Genomic DNA, 21364 nt, shown 5'->3' with positions numbered 1-21364 from the left:
AACATTTTGAGCAAAGGAAGGTCATCAGCTACAAAAAGACTGCAGCACAAACTGCACATGTGTACCCAGGCCCTAAAACAGTGTCCATGCTGCAGGCAATTCATTTCTCCTCTCCTAGTCTAAAAATAGGTAAAGTAATCATACAGCCAAATGGGCTCAGAAATTTTAAGGAAATGTATACTTGGAGTGGGATTCAGAATTCAAAAGGGGTCAGTTTGCACCTCTTAGAGCGATCATCATCAAAAGGCTTTTGAACTAGGTTTACTTGAAAGCCAGGATAAGGTAACTTTTGAAATACTGAAAACTACAACAACTACATGAGACAAAAATCAGCATTCATAAACACCTCTCCTTTCCCACTTTCTGTTTACCCAACACATCTTCCATCTTCTCCTTTGAATCTTGTTCTCAGCAAGGTAAAACAATTTCCTGGGTTGCAACTGTTTTTCAGCTGGTCCCCAAGGAAAGTCTTTATCACTTCTGAGAACTTTGTTCAGCATTTGTTTTTCCAAAGATACTACCACTCTCTGCCTACACCGTGGTTTTTGTAAAGATTAACTCCCCCTTTCTCTGCCTGCTCTATCCTAAAGTCTAGAAATCTTCTAGGTAAGCTCTGTGGCTCCTTCATAAAGAGACTCTCCGACCCCAACTGCAGCATTAAAGGCAAGGCAACAAAAATAAGAGATCTTCTTCCCCTCCTGTCTTTGTAGCTGATCATGGCACACATTAGCTCTGAATCAACTAAATACAGCAGACAGGCTGCTACAGAACCGTTCTTGGAAAAGGCCTACAAAAAGTATAGCAAAATACTTTAATGAGCACCTAGACGGAGAGAGGAAAGAAACCATTAATTTTTCTGTATTCTCAAGTGTTAAATTTTAATTGGGGCATTTTTCTCACAGGCTGGTACACTGGAAGAATGTTCAGATGCTAAGCCAAATGTGCAGAACATTGGAACAAATAAGAGAATTATTTATTCTTTGCAATGAACATGTGTTGCCTCATACCTCAGTGCTCTGAGTGAGAGGCCAGGCCACACAGCCATTTTCTGTCATTGAACATGGTCCTATCACTGCTGTTTTAGGCAAACAGCTGCACTCCAAACACCAGCTGGCACTCCCTCAGCAGTGGCTGCCTCACACTGAGGAAAGAGACTGTACATCTACTGCCTCCAGGAAAGCAGTAGTTCTTGTTTCCTGGAGTTTTCGGAGGGGCTGGATAGACTTACTGAACAACTGCTGTCTTCCACTGGCTGTGTGATACTATCAACTCACTTACTTATCTCAAAGGTGTGTGTCAAGAGGATGGTGCCAGACTCTTTTCAGTGGTGCCCAGCAACAGGATGAGGAGCTACGTCTCTAAACACAAGAAGTTTCACTTCAGTATTGAGGAAGAACTTCTTTACATTGACAGTGGCCAAGCATTGTAACAGGCTGCTTAGGGAGGTCATGGAATCTCCCTCTCTGGAGACATTTAAAACCCACCTGGATGCATTCCTGTGTAACCTGCTCTAGGTGACTGTGCTTTGGCAGGGGGGTTGGACTAGATGATCTTCAGAGGTCCCTTCCAACCCTAACTGTTCTGTGATACTGTGATTTTTACTACCAAGAGAGAAACCCTAAACCCCATCATGTTCAGCATTCTGCTCCACCGTATCTACAGGTACACCAACTCACTGGGAACCACTCCACCAGGAGCAGCCATCAAACATATTTTGCCTATGTATGAATCAGCATCACTAGGTTTCTGCCATGTAATCTCCAGGAACAGGTGATATCGCTACCTCCTCTTCAGATCATAACAATACAGTCACTGAGCTCTGACTGAATTCTGCTCCTGACTACAAATAACTAAAGGACATGGTTGACTGGAAACAAATAGAATAAAATGCTATAAGAAAGACATGGTGCAAACAAAAGATTATAATAAAAACCCCAGAGGAAGGGAGGAGGAGGTCCTGAATGAGAAACGTCTGGCTACAAATAGGACAAAAGCACATGACCACAGAACGGCTCAAGTCCCTGGTGAAAAGAGAGAGAACATGTGTGGAGAGTAAACTTCAAAAGAAACCTGAAGATAGTGGCAATAAGTCAAGTGGAAATTGACAGATCTTTCCAAAAGAAGGAGAATTTTAGTAAAAACACATGCCTAAAGACTTTTTTGCATAATATTTACTTGTGAGCAAGGAAACATATTTCTTCTGAGTATTTTTTCACACCAATACTGCCTTCCTTTAAAACAGGATCCAAGAGTTTTCTTTAATACAGCCAGCAAGCATAGATGGGTTATGGTTTAAAGAAATAGAATACTAAACACTGAACTTTGATATTCCAGAGGTAAAGAAGAAATAAATCTAAATTAGTGCCTTGCTCAATCTGATGGAACAACAGCACCGTGGCGATAAGCAGCATGCCAATCTGACTATCTCTTCAAAAAGACAAAAATAAACATTTTGAGGGTGAGGGGAGAAAGATGCAGGTGAAATCCCATGTATCAAAAGAAGCAAGTGCCCACAGAGAGTTAAAAATATTAATCACAGACACAGCTTGACTGCAAATGACACAGCTGGCAAACAGCAGTAATACCTTTTGATTATTTTAAAAACAACACGTTTAGTCTTCAGACACTGATGGAGGAGAAAACCACCTCCTTGGAATGGTGGTTTTACAGCTAAAGTGTAAATTAACAAAATAAACCAAGAGGCATTCATTTTAGAATAGACCCTATTTTTGGAAGGATCTATCTGCCAGCAGTTCATCTATTTGGCAAGGCTAATCTAGTAGAGATGATGACTTTCATTTACACTATTTTTAAGCTTTCTCTTTAAATGTTTCACAATTTCATTTTAAAACAACAAACAATTAAGTCCACGTAGTTACAGAAATGCCGCTATGTCCCACATGAAACACTGCACCTGCTCAAGTATGTGCACCAAAATGACACTGAGACTAAAAAATTTAAAACTAGGTAGTTTTATCAAAATGAATCTGAAGCGAAAATTTTACACCAGCAAAATTAATTACTCTAAATTATTTCTCCTCCTACAAACATCTGTGATGAAACCATTCATTTCTTCCTGGAAACACTAGGCATTAACTTGAAAACTGTCCAACCAAGTTGTTCCTACTCCCTGAAAAGAGAGTAAGGAAGAAATTAAGAATACTTTAGGAACATCTGTCATTAATTAGGAAAAAACAGTAAGACTCTTAATTTAAAGAAGTTTAAATAGGATTAGATTTTAAAAATTTTCAATACGACTCTCTCAATGAGACATCACTGAGTTTTTCCAGAGCACACTTAATCTTTTCATCTCCCTCCACTATCTCGCACCTGTTCGTAAGACACTGCTCCCAGGGCAGAGAATTTTCAGTCAATAGACTAGCATGGCCCCTACCCTCCAAATATTTTTGAATCGGATTTGAAAACTGTCCCAGTGAACACAATCCTCACTATGCATCTACCCCTGTGCCATATAAGATCATCACGGTACTTCGTGTATAGCTCCTGTAAAGATCAGCCTCAGTTGCACAGAGGCAGCTACAGCGCTGATGGCCTGCAATAGCTGTGCACACACTGCATTATGAGCCACTCCACAGCTCTACAGCAGAGAAACGATCCAAAGCTGAGTCTTCCAGGAAAATATTAACACTTTAATCCACCCACTGGGCTGCTACAATTTGGATAATCCAAGTCCCCATGAGGGAACAACGTCAGATTTTGTTCAGGTTTTATGGACAACTTTTATTTACCATTTCCAAGACTGAAGCAATTATCATAATTTTGGATTCTAAATGAAAGATATTCGGATTTCAACTACAGAAAAACTTGGACTATATTCAAGCAAATGGAATCTTTAGGAATCTCCAACAGAGGCCAGAAGAGAACAGTAATGAAGGAATGGTTCTGTAAGAAACAGTGCACTTAGAGACTGATCCCTCTAGTACAATATGATCACTTCCTCTGACTAATCAGTCTAATGGCTTCCTGAGTTACAGCGTGAATCTGAGTCATAGCATGTAATGTCTGCCCTTTTCTGTATTAAAGCTCTACTCCCTTTTTCAAATGTTGTTTTTCATCACTACATACACTTACTTGTCCCAATGTGAGGAAATTTGCTTCTTAACAAAAGAAAAAATAACAAACATAACTGGCTCTGGTGGGGTTGTTGTTTGTTTTCTTTTTCCTTTTAAACCTGGAACTCATCATTATTTAATTGACAGTATTCTAATTTTTTCTTTTCAAAAAATTGGAAGCAGTCAACATCTTTTAATTTTTAAAATTCAGCATGAAGATAGATCAACTTTTTTCTTATCTGAGAACTGTAGAGAATGTTACAAGCTCTCTACTATGAAGAGAATTTAGTCTAAGACTAGCCCATCAGCATTCATGCATAATTCTTTTTTCTTCTTACATGTATTACTTTGCTTTTAGCAACACTCATTTCCATAAAGTATTTTTCATGTAGTATCATAAGCTGCTAATAGAAAAAATTATCTTAAATTTCGCATTACCAACAAACGCTGCTATTACATAGTTTTCTGATTTTTCAGATTGTCTGCAAGAATGCTGAACAACAGGGACACTACCAAATATATTCGAAGGACACCTCAAGCACATTAGAATCTCTGGACCATGTCAGAACCAAAAGACCTATCTAGCTTGGCGGTCTGCCCCACACAGCATTCAAACCAGCATGTTAACAGTAAGATGAAAACAAGCATACACAACACTTCCTAAGGAATTTCCTGAGCCATAGGTAGTTTCTATAAATCTGGTAAGCCTCAAATGATTTCCATGAACTCAGTCTCGCCTTAAATCCAAGCCACCTTTCAGTATCTTCACCATCACTTAATTAGGATTTTCTCATCTCATTCATGTTGTAGGGAAACAGATCCTTCCTTTGCTTGTTTTAGACCTGCCTCATACTAAACTCACTTAATACTTCCAGTTCTGAAATTGGAACAAAGAAATGTATCTTTCTACCAGCTCTATACTTCATTCCATTTCTTTACTACTAATTAGCTTTGCACAGGTATCAGGCTTCCAGATCTGTAGTTTCCTGGGATGCCTAAGGAATATTACTAAAAAAATAGTGCTTCATTCGACACTCCACACTCCTCAGTTACTGAGAATATCTGACAGTGAGGAGTTAAATAGTAACTGTTATAATTCACCTATTTTAGCCTTGAGTTCCTTTTCGCTATTCAATTTATCATTTTTTTCTGCACCTCTTCAGTTAACAACCTAGTTTGCAACTCTTTCTCCAACTCCTCTCCTGTAAATAATGTTTCTAGTGCAGAAACTCTCCTGACAGTCTCTATAGAAAATACTGATTCAAATCATTAATTTAGTTTTTCAGCAATGACCTTATCTTTCTTGAACACTCTTTGATCATCTCTCAGCCCACCAATTCTCTGGCAGACTTCCTGCATCTGATGTGTCTGAAAAAAGGTTTATTTCAATTCAGTCACTCAGAATCTTTTTCACATCTTTATTGCAGTTTAACATTTCATTTGCTGGAGCTTATTTTCTTACCTCTTTGCCTCATTTGCAGGAAAAGATATGATGCCCATTCACAAATAACACCAGTAATTTTAATATCTATTATCTTTCCTTTGTTTATGTTTTAAACATGGTGTACAATTTCTGGAACCATTCTAAAATGTAGCATTCATGTGTGTGTAATTACATGATTATTCAACAGGCGATTATTCAGACCAGGATCTGTGCTCTGTTTTCGACTAAACCATGGGTTCTATTACTAGCTGCACCGAGAACATTCAGGTTTTTAAGAAATACTCTCTTGCACTACACTTCATTGTGACACATAGAGAGTCTGCCAAAGGGTTGTAGAAGGTTGATATTATATTCTTAGCCTTCGTTCAGCAAGAAGAGCTCAGTTTCACACCTCTGGGCAGTTGCTGATACATTAAAGCTATGCTGTCCCAGTTTAGGTGCTGAATTTTAGTTCACAGAGATCTCATTTTATTTCTGCTGATTTTCTTGTAGCATTAAATCTATAGTGCCTCTCCTCTATAAGCCACTCAGTCATTCCTAAACAGCTTCTTGTTTCTGTCATGCCTACAGAGTCACCTTTTTCCAACACCCTTTAAAGGCTGGTATTAATTATCAAGGTAACCTTTCTCAGCTGCTGGGTGTGGATACTGGGCAACACTCAGATCCATCCAATCCTAGCTTCTGTAACAAAAATACCTGAAAGGGCTTGCAGTGTGCTCCAGCCAGGTGACCACGAGACCTATGACTAGAATTTCACAACATATTTCATTGGGTTTCTGCCACTGAGAAATGACAGACATAGCCTAAGAAACCATTCTGCATGCAAGGACACTCTCTCCTTCAACTTCAGCAAGGTCCCAGACAGTTCTTGCAGTCTCAGAGGTTAAAATCTGATTCCTGGCTCTGGAACTCAGCCTGAGCTGAGGGCTCTGCTATAGTGGGGCAGTCGTGGCAGCCAGTGCTGAGGACTGTGCCCAGACTGCACCTCACCACCATGGCTGAGCACCTAAAACCACTCTTTCTGCCCCTCCTTCTGTGCATGTTTCTAGCATGAACTGATATGCAAACATGCATCATATTAACTGCCTCTGTTGTTAATGCAACAGTAGAAATGCTGCCACTTGGCAATAATGTATATTATCAACTGCTGAGTCACTTAAAATTAACACACTTCAACAAAGTTTTTAAGAATTTTAAGTATGTACCATGCTCTCATACTAATTTAAAATACCCATGTATGAATCCAAGTGGTGTATTTTTCTACTTAGAGCTCTGGTATTTGAAGCCCGCTACTTTGCCAAGCAATTTGAGTGCAATCAATCTCAAGCTGTTTGTAGGATATAAAAAACCCCAGCTGTGTGGCTGTGTGGCACAGAGTTTTTATGCTCACTTTCTTTTCCAGCAAACATCATCACTAACCAGTATGCTTTTCACTCATGATAAACCAGAAGACTTAGTTCTTTCATAAAAAGAGAAAGCTACTTAGTGTAATTGGAGTGGAAACATCATCCTGCAATAATTTTTGGCTAGTAGTGGTAAAGAACTCACTTTTTGCAAGTGCTCAGTTGTTTATTTTGTACATCATATCAAGAGTGTGGGCTTCAACCTTGGTGCTCTGTGTAAGGTGGTGTTCTGACCCTAAACTATTGTCAAGAAAGGTCAGTTCCTCACTAAAATCTAATCTCAGACAGCAGCATATAGGAAAGAAAAGTTTCTGTCCTGCACAAAAGCTCTTGAAACTTCATAATTGGGAGTGGAGAAGACAAAAATGTCAGCCTTAAAATGATCTAATGGGAAAAGTACTCCATGATTTACATTCTCAAGTTATGCAAGCACATCGATATGAAGATGAACAATGCTGAAAATAAATTTTTCAACAGGTGATTCAGTAGCTCTTATAATTCTCCTATCCAATAGCGGCTTTAATTATCTGTTGCAAATAGCTCATTTGCAGTAGACAGAAAATTACTGCTGATTAATTATTCTCTTGGTATCTTAGATTTAATCCCTCAAGACAAAATTTCTGTGAGTTTTCTTAGTGCAAGACCTACTCTATCATTAGAGTTGATTTCACAACTAGAATAGTAGATGGAAGCATATGCCAGAACTCAGCATCCAATTTTTCTTCATAAATATATATTTATAATAATTGCATATAAGAAATGGTATATTTGGCAAATTTTGCTATGTTTTTAATAAACATCTCACTATCTTAATAAATTAGTGGTTTAGTAAGTGAAAGCACAACTCACTTCTGTGCCTCACTAATGAGTACAAGAGCTGCTTGAAATGCAATGCTTAAACTTGCATTAAAATGTCAAGGGCTATGCATGTCAAATTGTATCTCAACTAATTCATTACCCCTAAGAATACAGGCAAATGTCAGTTTAACAAACTGTTTAGCAAATACTATTGTGTCATTGACAACTATACCCTACAGCTTAAGCTAAATAGGGCTTCATCTCTTCAGTTTTGATTAACTTGCTTTTGCCATTTTTCTCTTTCCAATTTCACTTCCCTATTCAAGCCACTGCTTTTTTATGGCTCCTGTAATTCTCATGCTTGTCATTTTTGGACAAGAAACAATTTGTCAAAGACATCATCTTGCATACTTGTAAACAGACTGCTCATTGTCAGAGCAATAGTTATTAGTAAATCACAGAATAATAAGAAATTTGATTACCTTGAAATGTATTTGTATACTTTCAAGTTTTTATTTTCTTTTTGTAACTGTCTTACATAAGTGGAAACATTGCACCAGGCTGTAGCTTCAGCAACAATTATGCACACCACAGTCTATGAGGGACTCAGACAAGATGCAAGGCCTGGAATACTGTACTTTAACACAACCATGATGGTTTGTGCTCTACTGGCTCTTCTGAGTGTACTTAGAAGTGAGACTCCATCTCTTAAAACAGTGAAAAGGTATTTTATGCTGATGCCAATGGCAACTCTACTGCAAAGCAGTTATGAAAATTATGTTAGTCTGAGTTCTGATCAAGAAGAGGTGAAATACCTAGGCATTACTGAGTTAAACATAATCACCTCTCTGCTTAAAGGATGAAATGCAGTAGTCTGTTAAACACATTCAAAATTACTCAAAAAGCACAACATTAAAATCCAAATTATGCTATTGGAGTGAGATGACATTACCTGAAAAGTGTATTTTTTCTTTACTACTTTTCAAAGTAGTACCCCTCTTTTTGGACAATGATCATAAATGAGACAAGTAATTTCAAATAAATGACAAAAAAGGAAAGTTATGCGTTCTTGGACATTATAATAAAAAGCATTCTGATCCTCAGATTTAACTAAAAGGCTTCTAAGTATGCCAAACCAAACAATAGTAAAAAAATCTCACCCAAACACCCATCCCCGCTTTCCTACCAAGACTTTATGATTTCCCTTATTCATTGTATGATTATCCTAAAAATTCATGGCACTTCCCACTATATTTTTCTTCCTGAATGAGATGCACTGTGGAGTCCACCGTGGAATTACAGACAAATTACTGCCAGTACAGAATTGTGACCAGTAGAAAGAAAATCCACAGAAACGTTTAACAGCTGTAAGCAGTTGCAAACGGCTGCCAAAAACAACTGCTGACGTAAAAGAGAGAGAATGTGAGGATTTAAGCTGTTCAAACAGTAAACAAGTACATCTGCTCCTGAATGTTATCATTAAATAAACTGTGGTAATATGCTTTACATTGATACAACATTCTTGTTTTGAACCACAACTCTGAAGAATTTTGGACTGGAGCAATTTTAACAAAATTTTTTGGGGTTTTTTTGTGATGGAAATCCATGTGTGGAAAAGTCCATTACAATTACTGTATAGTGTTGGAGTCTAAGTTCTAGCAAAACCTGTGTCATGTCATTGGGAACATAAACGGATAAATGCTTTTGAAAACCAGATGGGATCCCTGTGAATGGTAAGCATTCATTTTCTTTAAAACCATTTATAATGATTTATAAAGAAAGAAAAAATAGGACATTCAGTTGTAGAATATGACAAACTTTGATACCTCTCCAACTATGAACCTAACCTGTTCAGACTTCGGAGATATTTTACAGCAGCTACTAGAAGAAAAGTCAGGGGAGGGGAAACATCCATTTCTAAGTAGCACAGAATGAACAGGCCAGGCCAGGAATGTCATCATAAATCTTCTGTAAAACACAGATTAAAGAATTATGTGCATGAAATGTGCTTTTTGTTCTTTGCTCCCATCATGATTAATTGTTGCAAAGTTACAAAAATAGTAGTGCTTACTTTAATTACAAAAACTACACTTCGTGGGTTTTGTCAAACTCTCGACTGTTTGAATTTTTCAGATTTCATTTATAATACATGATATAAAATGACTTATATAGTCAAGTAGTGTGCTGATTTTGGCTGGACAGAGTTAATTTCCTTCACAGTATCTTGTGTGGGGCTTTGCTTTGGATCTGTGATGAAAACAGTGTTGATAACAGCGAGATATTCCAGCTACTGCTGAGCAGCGCTTGCACAGCATCAAGGCCTTTTTAGCTTCTCACCCTGCCTCCCTCGGTGAAGAGCATGGGGGTGCTTGAGGGGTCAGGAAGGAACACAGCTGGGACAGCTGACCCCAACTGACCACAGGGATATTCCCCACCATATGACAACGTGATCAGCCATAAAAACTGGGGAACAAATCTGCCAAGGCCTTTTAACTGTTCTTTTGGATCTATTCTTCCTTCAGAAGATCCCCAACTTCCAAAACAAAGAAAAGCTCTACTGTAGTTACTTCTTTACGCCCCTCCGTAGGAAGCTCAAGCCACAGAATTCATCTGCTATGGATTTGCTGTCCTTGGCGCTCCTATTATATCTCACTTGTCTATTAGCTTTATAATTCTGATCTGCTTGAAAACGCTTCTCTTAGGACTTTTTAGGCCTCCAGCACAGTCATTTCTTTGGAAGGAAAGGGCAGCAGTTTGGTTCTTGTTTCTTCTTTCACCTTACCGCAATTTTACGTTAATTTGCAAAATTCCTATTTTCCTTGCTTCTATATGATGTCTTTCCCTTTTTAATGTCTTTTAATAGTCAGGCATTATATGCTGCTACCTTTTTGGATACTCTAAGATCTATTCTTTTTTTGTAAATGGCATGTATAAACTCCTACATATTTAAAAAAAAAGCCATATAAAAATATACTTCCACCCTCAGAGATTGCTTTATCTTTTTTACTAACTTCCAAAATTTACTTAACATTAAATAATGAGAATATTATTGCTGTTTTATAGAACAGTCTTTAAATAACAGTATTTTGAGCCATCCTGCCTTGAACTCTTCTCACAACATTTTGAGTTGCATCCCATATTCTTAGTTGTACCATTAAACTGCTTCTTGAAAGAACATTTAAGGGGATTTAAAAATCAGCCTTTGTGACTTTAGTTTACTTTGTGACAATAGTTTACTTTTTCGCTATAGTAGTTTTTTTGCCTTCATTTTTTGCTTCACAGCCTCCTTACTTAGTCTCACCACCCTGATTAAGTAGTACTGCAGCCCTAACTTTTCCTACTCTACTTCAGGCATTATATACCAATTTTCTCTGATAGAGACTTGTTTGCTGAGACAATATGTACTCTTACCCAGCTTGTCTCTTGTCTTGTGCTTTCTTCATTCAAATGTTCTTGACTCCAGACTTCAATCAAATAATTTGATTTTTGAACAAGTTGAATTTTGAGCAATTTGTCCATTGGTCCACAGTGTTTAATTGACTAACTTTCCTTCTATTGAATTTCTGTGACATTTACCATTTAAACTGAAAATTCCAGGTAAACTATGCTGTTTGGTTTTTATTTTCTTGTATATACAATTCCTTTGCACTGACATGAAAGCATACCTACATTTGGCCTCAGGCTGATATATTCATACCTCTCTGCTTCAATGAGATTTCAGTGATTAAAGTTACTCCTTCACATAGTCCACCCGGATTTTAACAAATTCTTCCTTTAAAAAAATAAGCATTTTTTGACAATTAAGCTATTCTTTCTCCTAGTAATTTTCCATGGTAACAATGAACTAAAAAAAAAAAAAAGAAAAGAAAGGGAAAAAAAACCCCCAAAAACAATAGATCTTCAGTTCCTCTAATCAAACAGAAGACAAAAAACCCACACAAAATACCCACTACTCTTTTTTTGCCGTCAGAATGAAATCTATTACTGTCCAGAAATCTACTGCCAAACCCAACAGCGAAATTTGCGTCATTTCAAGTAAATACCAACACTTAAGTGTACCATTTTCCTTTGGAATACTTGAAGAGTATGTTGAGTTATGACCTACATTTACAGGCATGAATCCTCCTTTCACAATTTGGAAAATCTGTCATAGATCTATATAAAGACGTGTAACACATCTCTTTTCAGTAAGCATTGTGGTCAATAAATGATGGATGCTAATGAAAAATGTGAATAATCAATTTGACTTCAAACTGAAGGACTGCTCTGTATAGTATGCTTTTTGCATATTGCAACTTCATTACTTTTTAAGTATTGTGATTCATATGATTACTAAGTTTTTCTTTTTTTTCCAAGAAATGGTAGAAATTACAACATGAGTTTCTTCTCAGAGAGAGAAGACGTGCCAAGATAGAAAAGTGGGCTGTCTAACTGCACAAAAGAAACTTTCATTCCAACTTGGCCCACACGGATGTACCAGTAGATATCCTGTCTCTTGTTTTCACAATAATGGGAGACTGCAATACTACTAACACACAGTTTTCCACAGTTGTTTCATCTTTGCAGCATAATTTAGAAGTACATTACATATTTTATATCCTTTTTTTTTTCTGTAGTATTAAATATCAGAAACTCGAGTTCAGTATGAACTCTCAACTTGAAAATATTACTTAAGTTTCCCTTTTCTTAGGCAAAAAATAGCACTGAATATTGCTATAATGTAATTATGAAAATATCGACTTGCAAAATTGGTTGTAGAAGTTTTGAATAAATTATTGCAAAGATAATTTTCACCATGCATAATAAAATAATTTAAAACTGTCTTAAATTAAGTTCTGTGTTTTCAATACTTTCCTTTGATACTGAGCACATATGTTGAATGTTTACTTTGTCTTTTCCTTTCACATATCTTTCAATGTCTATTAAAAAAACAGGAAATGTTAACTTTATATTAGTGAGGCAATATACCATTGTGTAAACAGAGTATGTAAAATGTATCTATTTATTTGGCAGTCATTTGTTAAAGGTCTTTTTTTTTCTCAGATTAGATTCTCAAGTTTAGTTGTACTAAGCCAAATAACCAAATTTTAAAAAAAAAGAAAGAAAAGACAAAACCCCAAAAGCAGCAAAATGAACTAGACCTGAATCTTTGTCCAAACCTCTAATCTGTTTTATTTCTTTTTGTATACTCTTTCTTTCAAAGTTATTCTAAGTGGAAATTTTGGAGCAGCTGAAAGCTTCAGTGCCAAAATTCTTGAAGAAAATCAATACTCCATCCCTTCTTGGTAGACACAAGTAACACTTAGGTTGCTACATCCTTTCAAAGCAGTTGAAAAAGAAGACTCACAAGCAGAAGTTACCACAATCATTTCACTGAGACCAAAAAGGGTATCCAAAATCATGCCTTGAGTGTGAGTCTTCCTGAAGCTGCTGCAGCCAGAAGGTGGGGGTGGGAGGGAAAGCAAAGAAAATATAAAGCAAAATCAACACAAAGAACAAAGTATGAGAAATCCAAGAGTGTTAAGCAGGGACTATTCAACCTCTGAAGTGGTGCAACACTAAATAAAATGAGATTAACAGTCTTCACGGAAGACCTGATCTGAAGGTTATCGTTGACTTCACTGGTAAGATCTTTAATAATAAGCACCATTTATCTACGATCTGTCTCTACTACTAATCACTACAGAAAATTAACTGTGCATTATAAGATGGAAAAGCAGGATGAGAAAGATCCTAAACTGATGGGACACTTGGATTTCAGTCCAGAGAAAACCTAACTCATTACTTCTTAGAAAATGAAGATGTGCCACCTGGCTAGACAGCCTGACTCAAAGTACGCTAAAAACATGGGAAGCAGAACATCTTGGAAGCAAGGATTGCATCTGGTAAGATCTCTACTTGCTGAAGTTTTCTTTGCATCCTAGGCAAAAGACTGTCACGTCCTCCATTCACAGTTTTGTGACATTTGTTTTCATTGTCTTTGCATTGAAAAAAAAATTCAAATGACCAAAGAAAATGTTTTCATTTTGCATCACATGGAACAATTCATGTCAATCAAAATAAAAATTTCCGTTTCACTGTTTGGAAAAAAAATCTGAGTTACTTAAAATTATTGTTATTCTCCCTCTTCAGACGTCAAGCTGAAAAAAGCTCTTCACACACCCCTATTTTGTAACTTCTGAGTCAGACTGCATTCATTAGTCTCCGCCTAATGTGTCTTTGTCTAAACTGTGAGGTTGGAAGTAGAATCCACTTAAATTTCCGAACTGTTTCATCCATTAATAATAGATTGTTACCTATTTTTTTTGTATTGTGCATTTTTTTTTGGCAATGAAAATATAGCAACAAAATACTGATACAAGACAACATATGCCATAATCACAAACACTCTACTACAGTATACAGGAATGCAAGTCAAATATATGAAAATTTAGCATACTCATGAGAAATGCCTAGGGTGATTGCAGCTGAGGCCATGGACAAAAGTATTACTGGCATTACTTTTTACTGTTGATACCTTTTTTATGTCTTATGCATTTGGAAAGAAACTTATCACTGTTACTAAAGGAGAAATAAGAGTTCAGACTTCAGAAAATTATTTTGCAATAAAGACAAGATACTGAATACATGTTAGGAGCTGAGAGGATCACTCTAAAAATAGAAATCATAAAGGCAGCATCAATACTGTAATCCACAAACTCTCAAACAATTTTTTTTTAGAAAATGTGAAGCATCTCCACCATTAATAAATAAGAAAAAAAAGTCAACATAAAATTTTCAGACTGCATCTTAATACATTTCAATTTTGAATACTTACAAAATTCAAACTCTCTGTCCTCTTAGCACTGCAATTCTCAAGGTCTAAATCTAGCTATGAGAAGAATAGACTTCAGAGTCCATTTCTAAGTCTCTTTTTTTTTCCCCTCCTTCTCCGTAAACCACCGAGACTGCACCAAACAGGACAAGCACTATGGTATGAAGAGGAGAAAACTAGCATGCAAACACTGGGAAATAATATAGTTCAGTGTTCATGGCATCACTGGTCTGAGGAAAGCTCAGCAAAGTTCTGGGACACTGGGGGATGTTCCAAGAGACCTGAGGCATGCATTTTAAAAGGGACATAATACAAGCATTCAAGTGCTATGGCAACAAGTGAACAAAATAAAAAAACATTACTGTCAAGGCACTTGTTTCTGTTTATTTTTCTTCTTTACATGGTTAGTACACACTTTGAACTTCCACTTGACTGAAGAAAACAAAGACTAATGAACATGATCATACGAGGCTAGTCTTTACTACCACAGAAAGAGTGTTTTATTTTTTTTTGACCTCACACTTACATTGCTACCATAACAAGAAAGGAACAAGATTAAGCATTTAGCGGAGCAGAACTGAAGCATCACCTTCATTGCAATATAATTCTCACCACTATAATAGCAGTGATAGAAAGACTCACTGTGGAATAGAATGGAGACAGGTTACTTAATTCCACCATAACTCCCCTCCCTGTAAGTCCTCTGCTTCAGCCTTAGTCACAGAGAAGGCAGGAAGAATTTTCTTTTTAAACAACAGCAGGACTGAGAGAACCTCAACTCCATTGTTCGCACAGACAGCTCTTGCCATAGTCTTTCAGTCTCCAATTTTCACTTTTGAACATGGAAATACCATGCAGTTTGCAATGGAACATAGCAAATATGCAACTATATTACCTCCTTAATAATAAACCAATAGTCATTACCAATATCGTTATAGCAACCATCTGGTCACACCGATTGCTTCACAAATGCTCCTTGCTGAAAAGAATCAAGCAACACCAAGGACTGAGTTTGATATGAGGCATCTAGATAAACATTTTGGAAATTTGGTCTGCTTGGTATCCTGCAATTAGGTGTCATTCTCATTTCTACGATCAGATAACTTTCCTTCAAATATAGGGCTACCCTTCAATTTTTTTATATTTAAATGTCAAGGTAGAGCATTCTCAGCAACTGAAAATAATGTATGAAAGGCATCTCACACAGATTGATCAGAGATTATTTCTCTTAATCAGTACAAGGAAATATTAGGAATACAAGGAATCCTGACATTTCACCTTTTCACTGTCACTGTATAAACCAAACTCTAACCAGCTGCAGAAATATCCTTTGAGACAGCATCTTCTGACAACAGATTCTGCCCACAGAGAAGGATTTCTTTTTCTTGAAAGTTTACATACCTTCCACATCACTAGCAATAACTATTTTTTATTACTTTTTTTAAACCAACTTTGACAGAACACCTCTATATGATGAAAGACCAGGGAGTCAACTGGGTATTCCAAGTAAGCTTTTAAAAGGTGGGAATTAAATTCACCACCTTCCTTCCCATTTTTAAACTTTCAGAAAGCCTCATTTTAGAGAAACTCAATGTTTCCCAGAATATCGGGGGGAAGTTCTTTTTGCCTTCTTAGTAAAAGGAAGTGCTTTCCTATCAGATTAATTAAGCTTTTCTTCCACTGTCTTCATTGCATGTGACTTTCAACATCTGCTTGCACAAAGAATTACTTGATACTGAAGAAAAAACAAAACAATTTCTTTTTAACCTAAATATTTATTTTCTCCTAGCCTACACAAAACACTCTAAATCCACGAATGTTTGAAGAAAGCTTTTTCCAAATGTAACCTCCAATTTTACTTCCTACAAAACTATGTGTCCCTTTTCTATGAAAAGATACACATTTTCTTAACGTTATAGAGATCATCTGTTGCACCTGAAGTTTTCAGACGGTCCAGCTTTGAAACAACTGCAAGCAAGAGGAAAAATTCCCACGTATCAAAATACAAATACTGCATGTGCTAATTCAAACAAGCATTTGCTAAGAAAAATCTTTCAGCATCTCACAGAAGATAAAATTACAACATTGAAAGCTAATGTTCAGAGCCTTACATTCACCTAGTCATCAAGGTAAAGAGGCTGTGAAACAAATTGCAGTCTAGCAGAAGAAGAAATATTTCAATAAAAAAGGTACAAACTGGATGTAAACATTAGAGGCTCAGGGAAGTGAAGCAAAAATCACTATGGTAACCCCCTAACTTTTAGTTCTCAAACTAATGATCATCTGAGGAAACAAAGAAACAAAGAAATGCCATTCGTATACAGTGTTTAAGTAAAGAAGAAAATGAAATTAGCTTTCTTACTCACCTGAAAATACCAGACTCATCCCACCACCTATTAATCCTTACATAAACAGGTCTTATCAGTGTAAAAAAAAATCTAACATTACTATTAAAGCAAGAAACATCAGTTCAGTAAAAGGTAATGAGTAACTCATTAAGTGAACTAATCTCTTTCCCTTATTTTTCTGGCATGGGGATACTGAGATGGAGGAACATTCGTTTTTGTTTTGAAATACTGTTTTGGGAAGCTTTAGCATTTATATTTGGGGATGGAAGCATTTCTCTTATAAGGATAGGCTGAAGGAGCTGGGCCTGTTCAGCCTCAAGAAGAAATGACTGAGAGGGGTCCTCATTGATGTATGTAAGTATCTGAAGGGGAGGTGCCAAGAGGATGAAGCAGGCTCTTCTCAGAGACAACAGGCAGAAACTGATGCACAGGAGGTTCTACCTAAACATGAGGAAGAATTTCTTTACTGTGCAGTGACTGTGCACTGGAACAAATTGCCCGGAGAGGTTGCGGAGTCTCCCCCACTGGACATATTCAAAACCTCTCTGGTCACAATCCTGTGCCATGCGCTCTGGGATGACCCTGCTTAAGCAAGGAGTTTGGACCAGATGATCCACTGTGGTCCCTTCCATTCTCACCCATTCCATGATTCTGTGAAACAGCTATGCTAGAAGTCTTCCTTAGCCAGTATGATATTGAGACACACTGTTTTTCTAGCTATCACTGATCTTAGTATGGAAACCAGAATGCTAGGAATCTTTCTGCATTCAAGTCTTCACTTTTAGAGAAACTTCGTTGAGAGTTTCTCACTTTTGTTCATTCAGAAGATGTCATTATGCAATTTTCCTTTAATTCATGATGATACTCAATAAAATTACGTTTTGCAAATAATTCCTGGTCTACAGATTACTTGCTCCCATTTGACTGCACAAACTAAAACTTTTGCTACTTACACAGATCTGAAGATAAATTGCAAGGGGAGAGTTGTTTATTTGTTGTTGGTTTTGTTGTTCTAGCTGTTGTTGGTTCTACTTCTGTGACTGGCCAAGATAATATTACTGGTGCAAATAGGAATAGTTAAATGACAAAAAATATTTGGCTTAGAATGAGCATTTCTGGAAATATGTCAAGCAAGACATATTTCTGGAATCAAGTCATTGACTAAAATGTTCATTGAAAGTATACATGAAGAGAACATAATCTGTTTTTTCTAAGATGACAGGTTTTAACTTCAGGGAGTACTGTGGATGTACATTTGACATTGGCACTGGCTTGCCAACCATGTTCCTTGTGCACTTCATCAGGTTTCCTGGGTGTACACAGAACGGTGTGCCTAAGCAATTCATCGGGTTTGAAGCAAAGGCATTTTATTTACATTTCATAACTCCTTCAGTCTTACAAGATGGCTGCAATATCTGATTCACAGGGCAAAACTGCTATCGTGGAACAAAGATAAATTATATGCAGATGTAGTTCCACTGGAAGACCAGGAGCCAAATACCACCAGCAACACAACTGCAAGTAAATATGATATTGGTAGAAATATTATTTTTTATGTCACATGTTGGATGAAATATGAAAATGAACTAACCTGGGTTAATTCTCTGTAAATGCTACATATTTCATAATGCAGCCTTTAGCTACTCAGACAGCTGAAACTAGTGGTTTACTTATGAAAAGAGTATTGTTAAAAATGTAAGATAATTAGTTCATGTGGAATGATACCCTTCCAACCACTATAAAAGTTAATCTTTAGGCTTTTAATTTCAAGCTGTTCTCTCTCTATTACAGCCACATCTCAGATTAATAACTACCTGTGGGAGGTAAGATTACCTTATGGTTTATCATGCCTTTCACAGACTATGCCTGTACCTAACAACTCCCCCCCTTTGCCAAGTGGAATGGAACAGATGCATTCCTCCCTTCAAAGTCATCTTTGTGTTCAAAGAAACCACATATCAGTTGCTGGTCATTTATTAGGTTAAGGATAGAGCATCAATGATGGCACATCAGGCCCAGTTAAAAATTATTAATTGCATACTTAAGATCAGAAGTTCCACTCAATTCAGTAGGCTTTAAGCCAATGTTTCAGTCATATATAGCATATATAGCAGCATGCAGAACAAATTTCTTTGCTGCTTAACTCAGTCAATAAAGAACATAGAGACTCACTGGTTTAACCAAAAGGACAGCAGACTACTGGAATCAATATCTGTCTGTGAGAGAACTGGATAACCAAATAAATGGAACAATGTAAATTAAATTAATTATTGGAATAATGACTTTTGCATGGTATTTTCAATGCAGATATGTTCTCCCAAAGAAACTGTATAAAATTTCTTTTCAAGAGACAAATTGCTAACTCATGTTCTGTTCACCCCTCAAAAAGCACCCAGTTGAAACCAGTTAAAAATATAGCACATGGATATGCACTGTTTCTTTTAGTATCACTTTATCTGCGCCTGCTAGATTTTACAAGAACAAATACCGATGTAAATGATACAAGCACTAATGATACAACTACAAACACAAAATATTTGCAATTATTTTTCCTAGAACTGAAAATTATTTCCCATCTGATAACTCTTGATAATCTGAGACTCTCTTAGATTCAAGCTTATGTCTTTTTGAAGTGTATCAAGAGGATACTTTCACTGGAAGCTGAATTTTTCAATTTTTGCAACTGGCATTGGAAATTTTCTGTGAACATAAACAAACTGTATATATTTATATCCGGGACTCAAAAATAGCTGTATTAACAATTTTGCAGGTGAACATTGCTTCGCATGTAGGGGAACAGAAGAAAGTAATCTTGAACCTCTTTGTATGGAAATAAACCATTAAAAAGCAGAACAGAAAAAAAATAACAGAAGGAAAATATTGAGGCTAAAATTTCATTTGCAGAGCAAGTGTTGGAAAAAATTTGTGGAAAAAAATATGCAGTTGCAATGTGGTACACATAGCTTTCCCTCTCATCATTTTAAGCGACTGAAAATGCTGCATTTTCAGCTACAGGTGTTACATTGACCTTGCTCTTTCAACCACAGATTCTCATTTTCAAGTCCACAACATCTTTTCCACACCCTCAGTTAGAACAAATGACTGACTGGTCCATGACTTATGTGCCTGGACTTGGGCTAAAATAGTAGAGGCCTCTGAAAGAAGAAGGAATAGGCATAAACAGGGGCAGAGAATCAGCTCTTAAGGCAATAAATTAAATTCTGACTAAAGTCATTACTATTTGACATCATGGCTAATATACAGGGACTGAAAATGCATCTAAAAGAAAAGTGTTTTAATGATTTCACTGGGTCCGTGATTTTTCCAAGTGTTCTCACCTTTGTTCACAAGTGACATGGGAACATATTTCAAGCATGTAAAGTTGTCTGAAAGTACTAGAGCCTACCTAATAAACTCTTTTATCTCTTGGTTTACTTGGTAGAATATTCTTAATAGAATGAACCTTGTATGCATTTATACAGGACCATGTAAGATGAGCTTTTAAAATTTGCAAATAAATTCTCTCCCCATTTTTCAATTGTACCAAAACACTGTGTCTACTGAAAGCAGATTTGCCAATTAACCAAAGGGGGTTTTTTCTGCCAGGTTACATATGGAACACCATCTGATCTTACCTCTCCGTTTTCCAGAGGATGGATTTTGGAATAATAAGAAGTGCATATGACTTCATCATCTTTTATGTAGGATGGGGTTCCAGGCCGGGGATGAATGTTGTAGCGTGTCAGGCACTCGCTGTCTGTGATAGCATAGTACTGCCATGGCTGATAGTCCACACCATCCAGAGAACGCTCTAATATCCAGTTCCCAGGACGAGGGGAGTTAGCTGCTTTCACAATAACATATGCAATCTGGAAAATCTGAAAAATAGAAGAATTGTTAAAATACATGTAAATACACAATTACAAATTCATTCCAATTTCTTCATAGCTACCAAAATAAGAACAGTATATATGATAATGCTTGACTGGTTTTTTTCCCCTAGAAATGCAATATGGCCTCGGATTACACTGAAACTCTAAAACTACAGAAACAAATTCTCCATTAACATTTCTGAAAAAAAAAATTAGTTGCATTAGACCAATAGAGACTTTGAAAATAGAATTACAAAGCACTTGCACATAGCTTAGTAGGTAATTGCTAAGCTGCCATTTCAGCCAAATGTTTGCAAAGTTTGTTTTCAAGTATTTTCAATTTGTAGGAGTGGGATTTTTTCTTTGTGTGTATTTATAGACATACGCTTTCCACAATGTTTAAGACTTGCCAAACTCTTACAGCTCCATCTCTGTTAAAGAAAAACATGGTTTTAAGCTATTGAAAGGTAATCACATCACGCTGAAATCATTCCATAAAACATTCTTGTTTCAATCACACAACTCAGCACTGTGACCATGAATAAGCTTTATAGGACAGAGACACATCAAATATCACTACAAACAGAATGCAAGCATATAATCAATGCTCAT

The 21364-nt window shown here is 36.6% G+C and overlaps 1 protein-coding gene across 3 annotated transcripts in view; it reads right to left on the bottom strand.

Annotated features, from left to right (window-relative positions):
* Positions 1–21364, bottom strand: part of LAMA2 (laminin subunit alpha 2) — a 346447-nt gene that overhangs the window by 226362 nt on the left and 98721 nt on the right. For all 3 annotated transcript variants that reach the window (XM_032101660.1, XM_032101662.1, XM_032101661.1), the window contains exon 4: positions 20516–20758. In XM_032101660.1, coding sequence (XP_031957551.1) covers positions 20516–20758 — 243 coding nt within the window. The remainder of the gene's footprint in view (positions 1–20515; positions 20759–21364) is intronic.

This window comes from Corvus moneduloides, chromosome 3 (assembly GCF_009650955.1).
Source record: "Corvus moneduloides isolate bCorMon1 chromosome 3, bCorMon1.pri, whole genome shotgun sequence".
NCBI lineage: Eukaryota > Metazoa > Chordata > Aves > Passeriformes > Corvidae > Corvus > Corvus moneduloides.
Note: the sequence above shows the minus strand (reverse complement) of the source record. Positions and strands in the feature narration are given on the sequence as shown.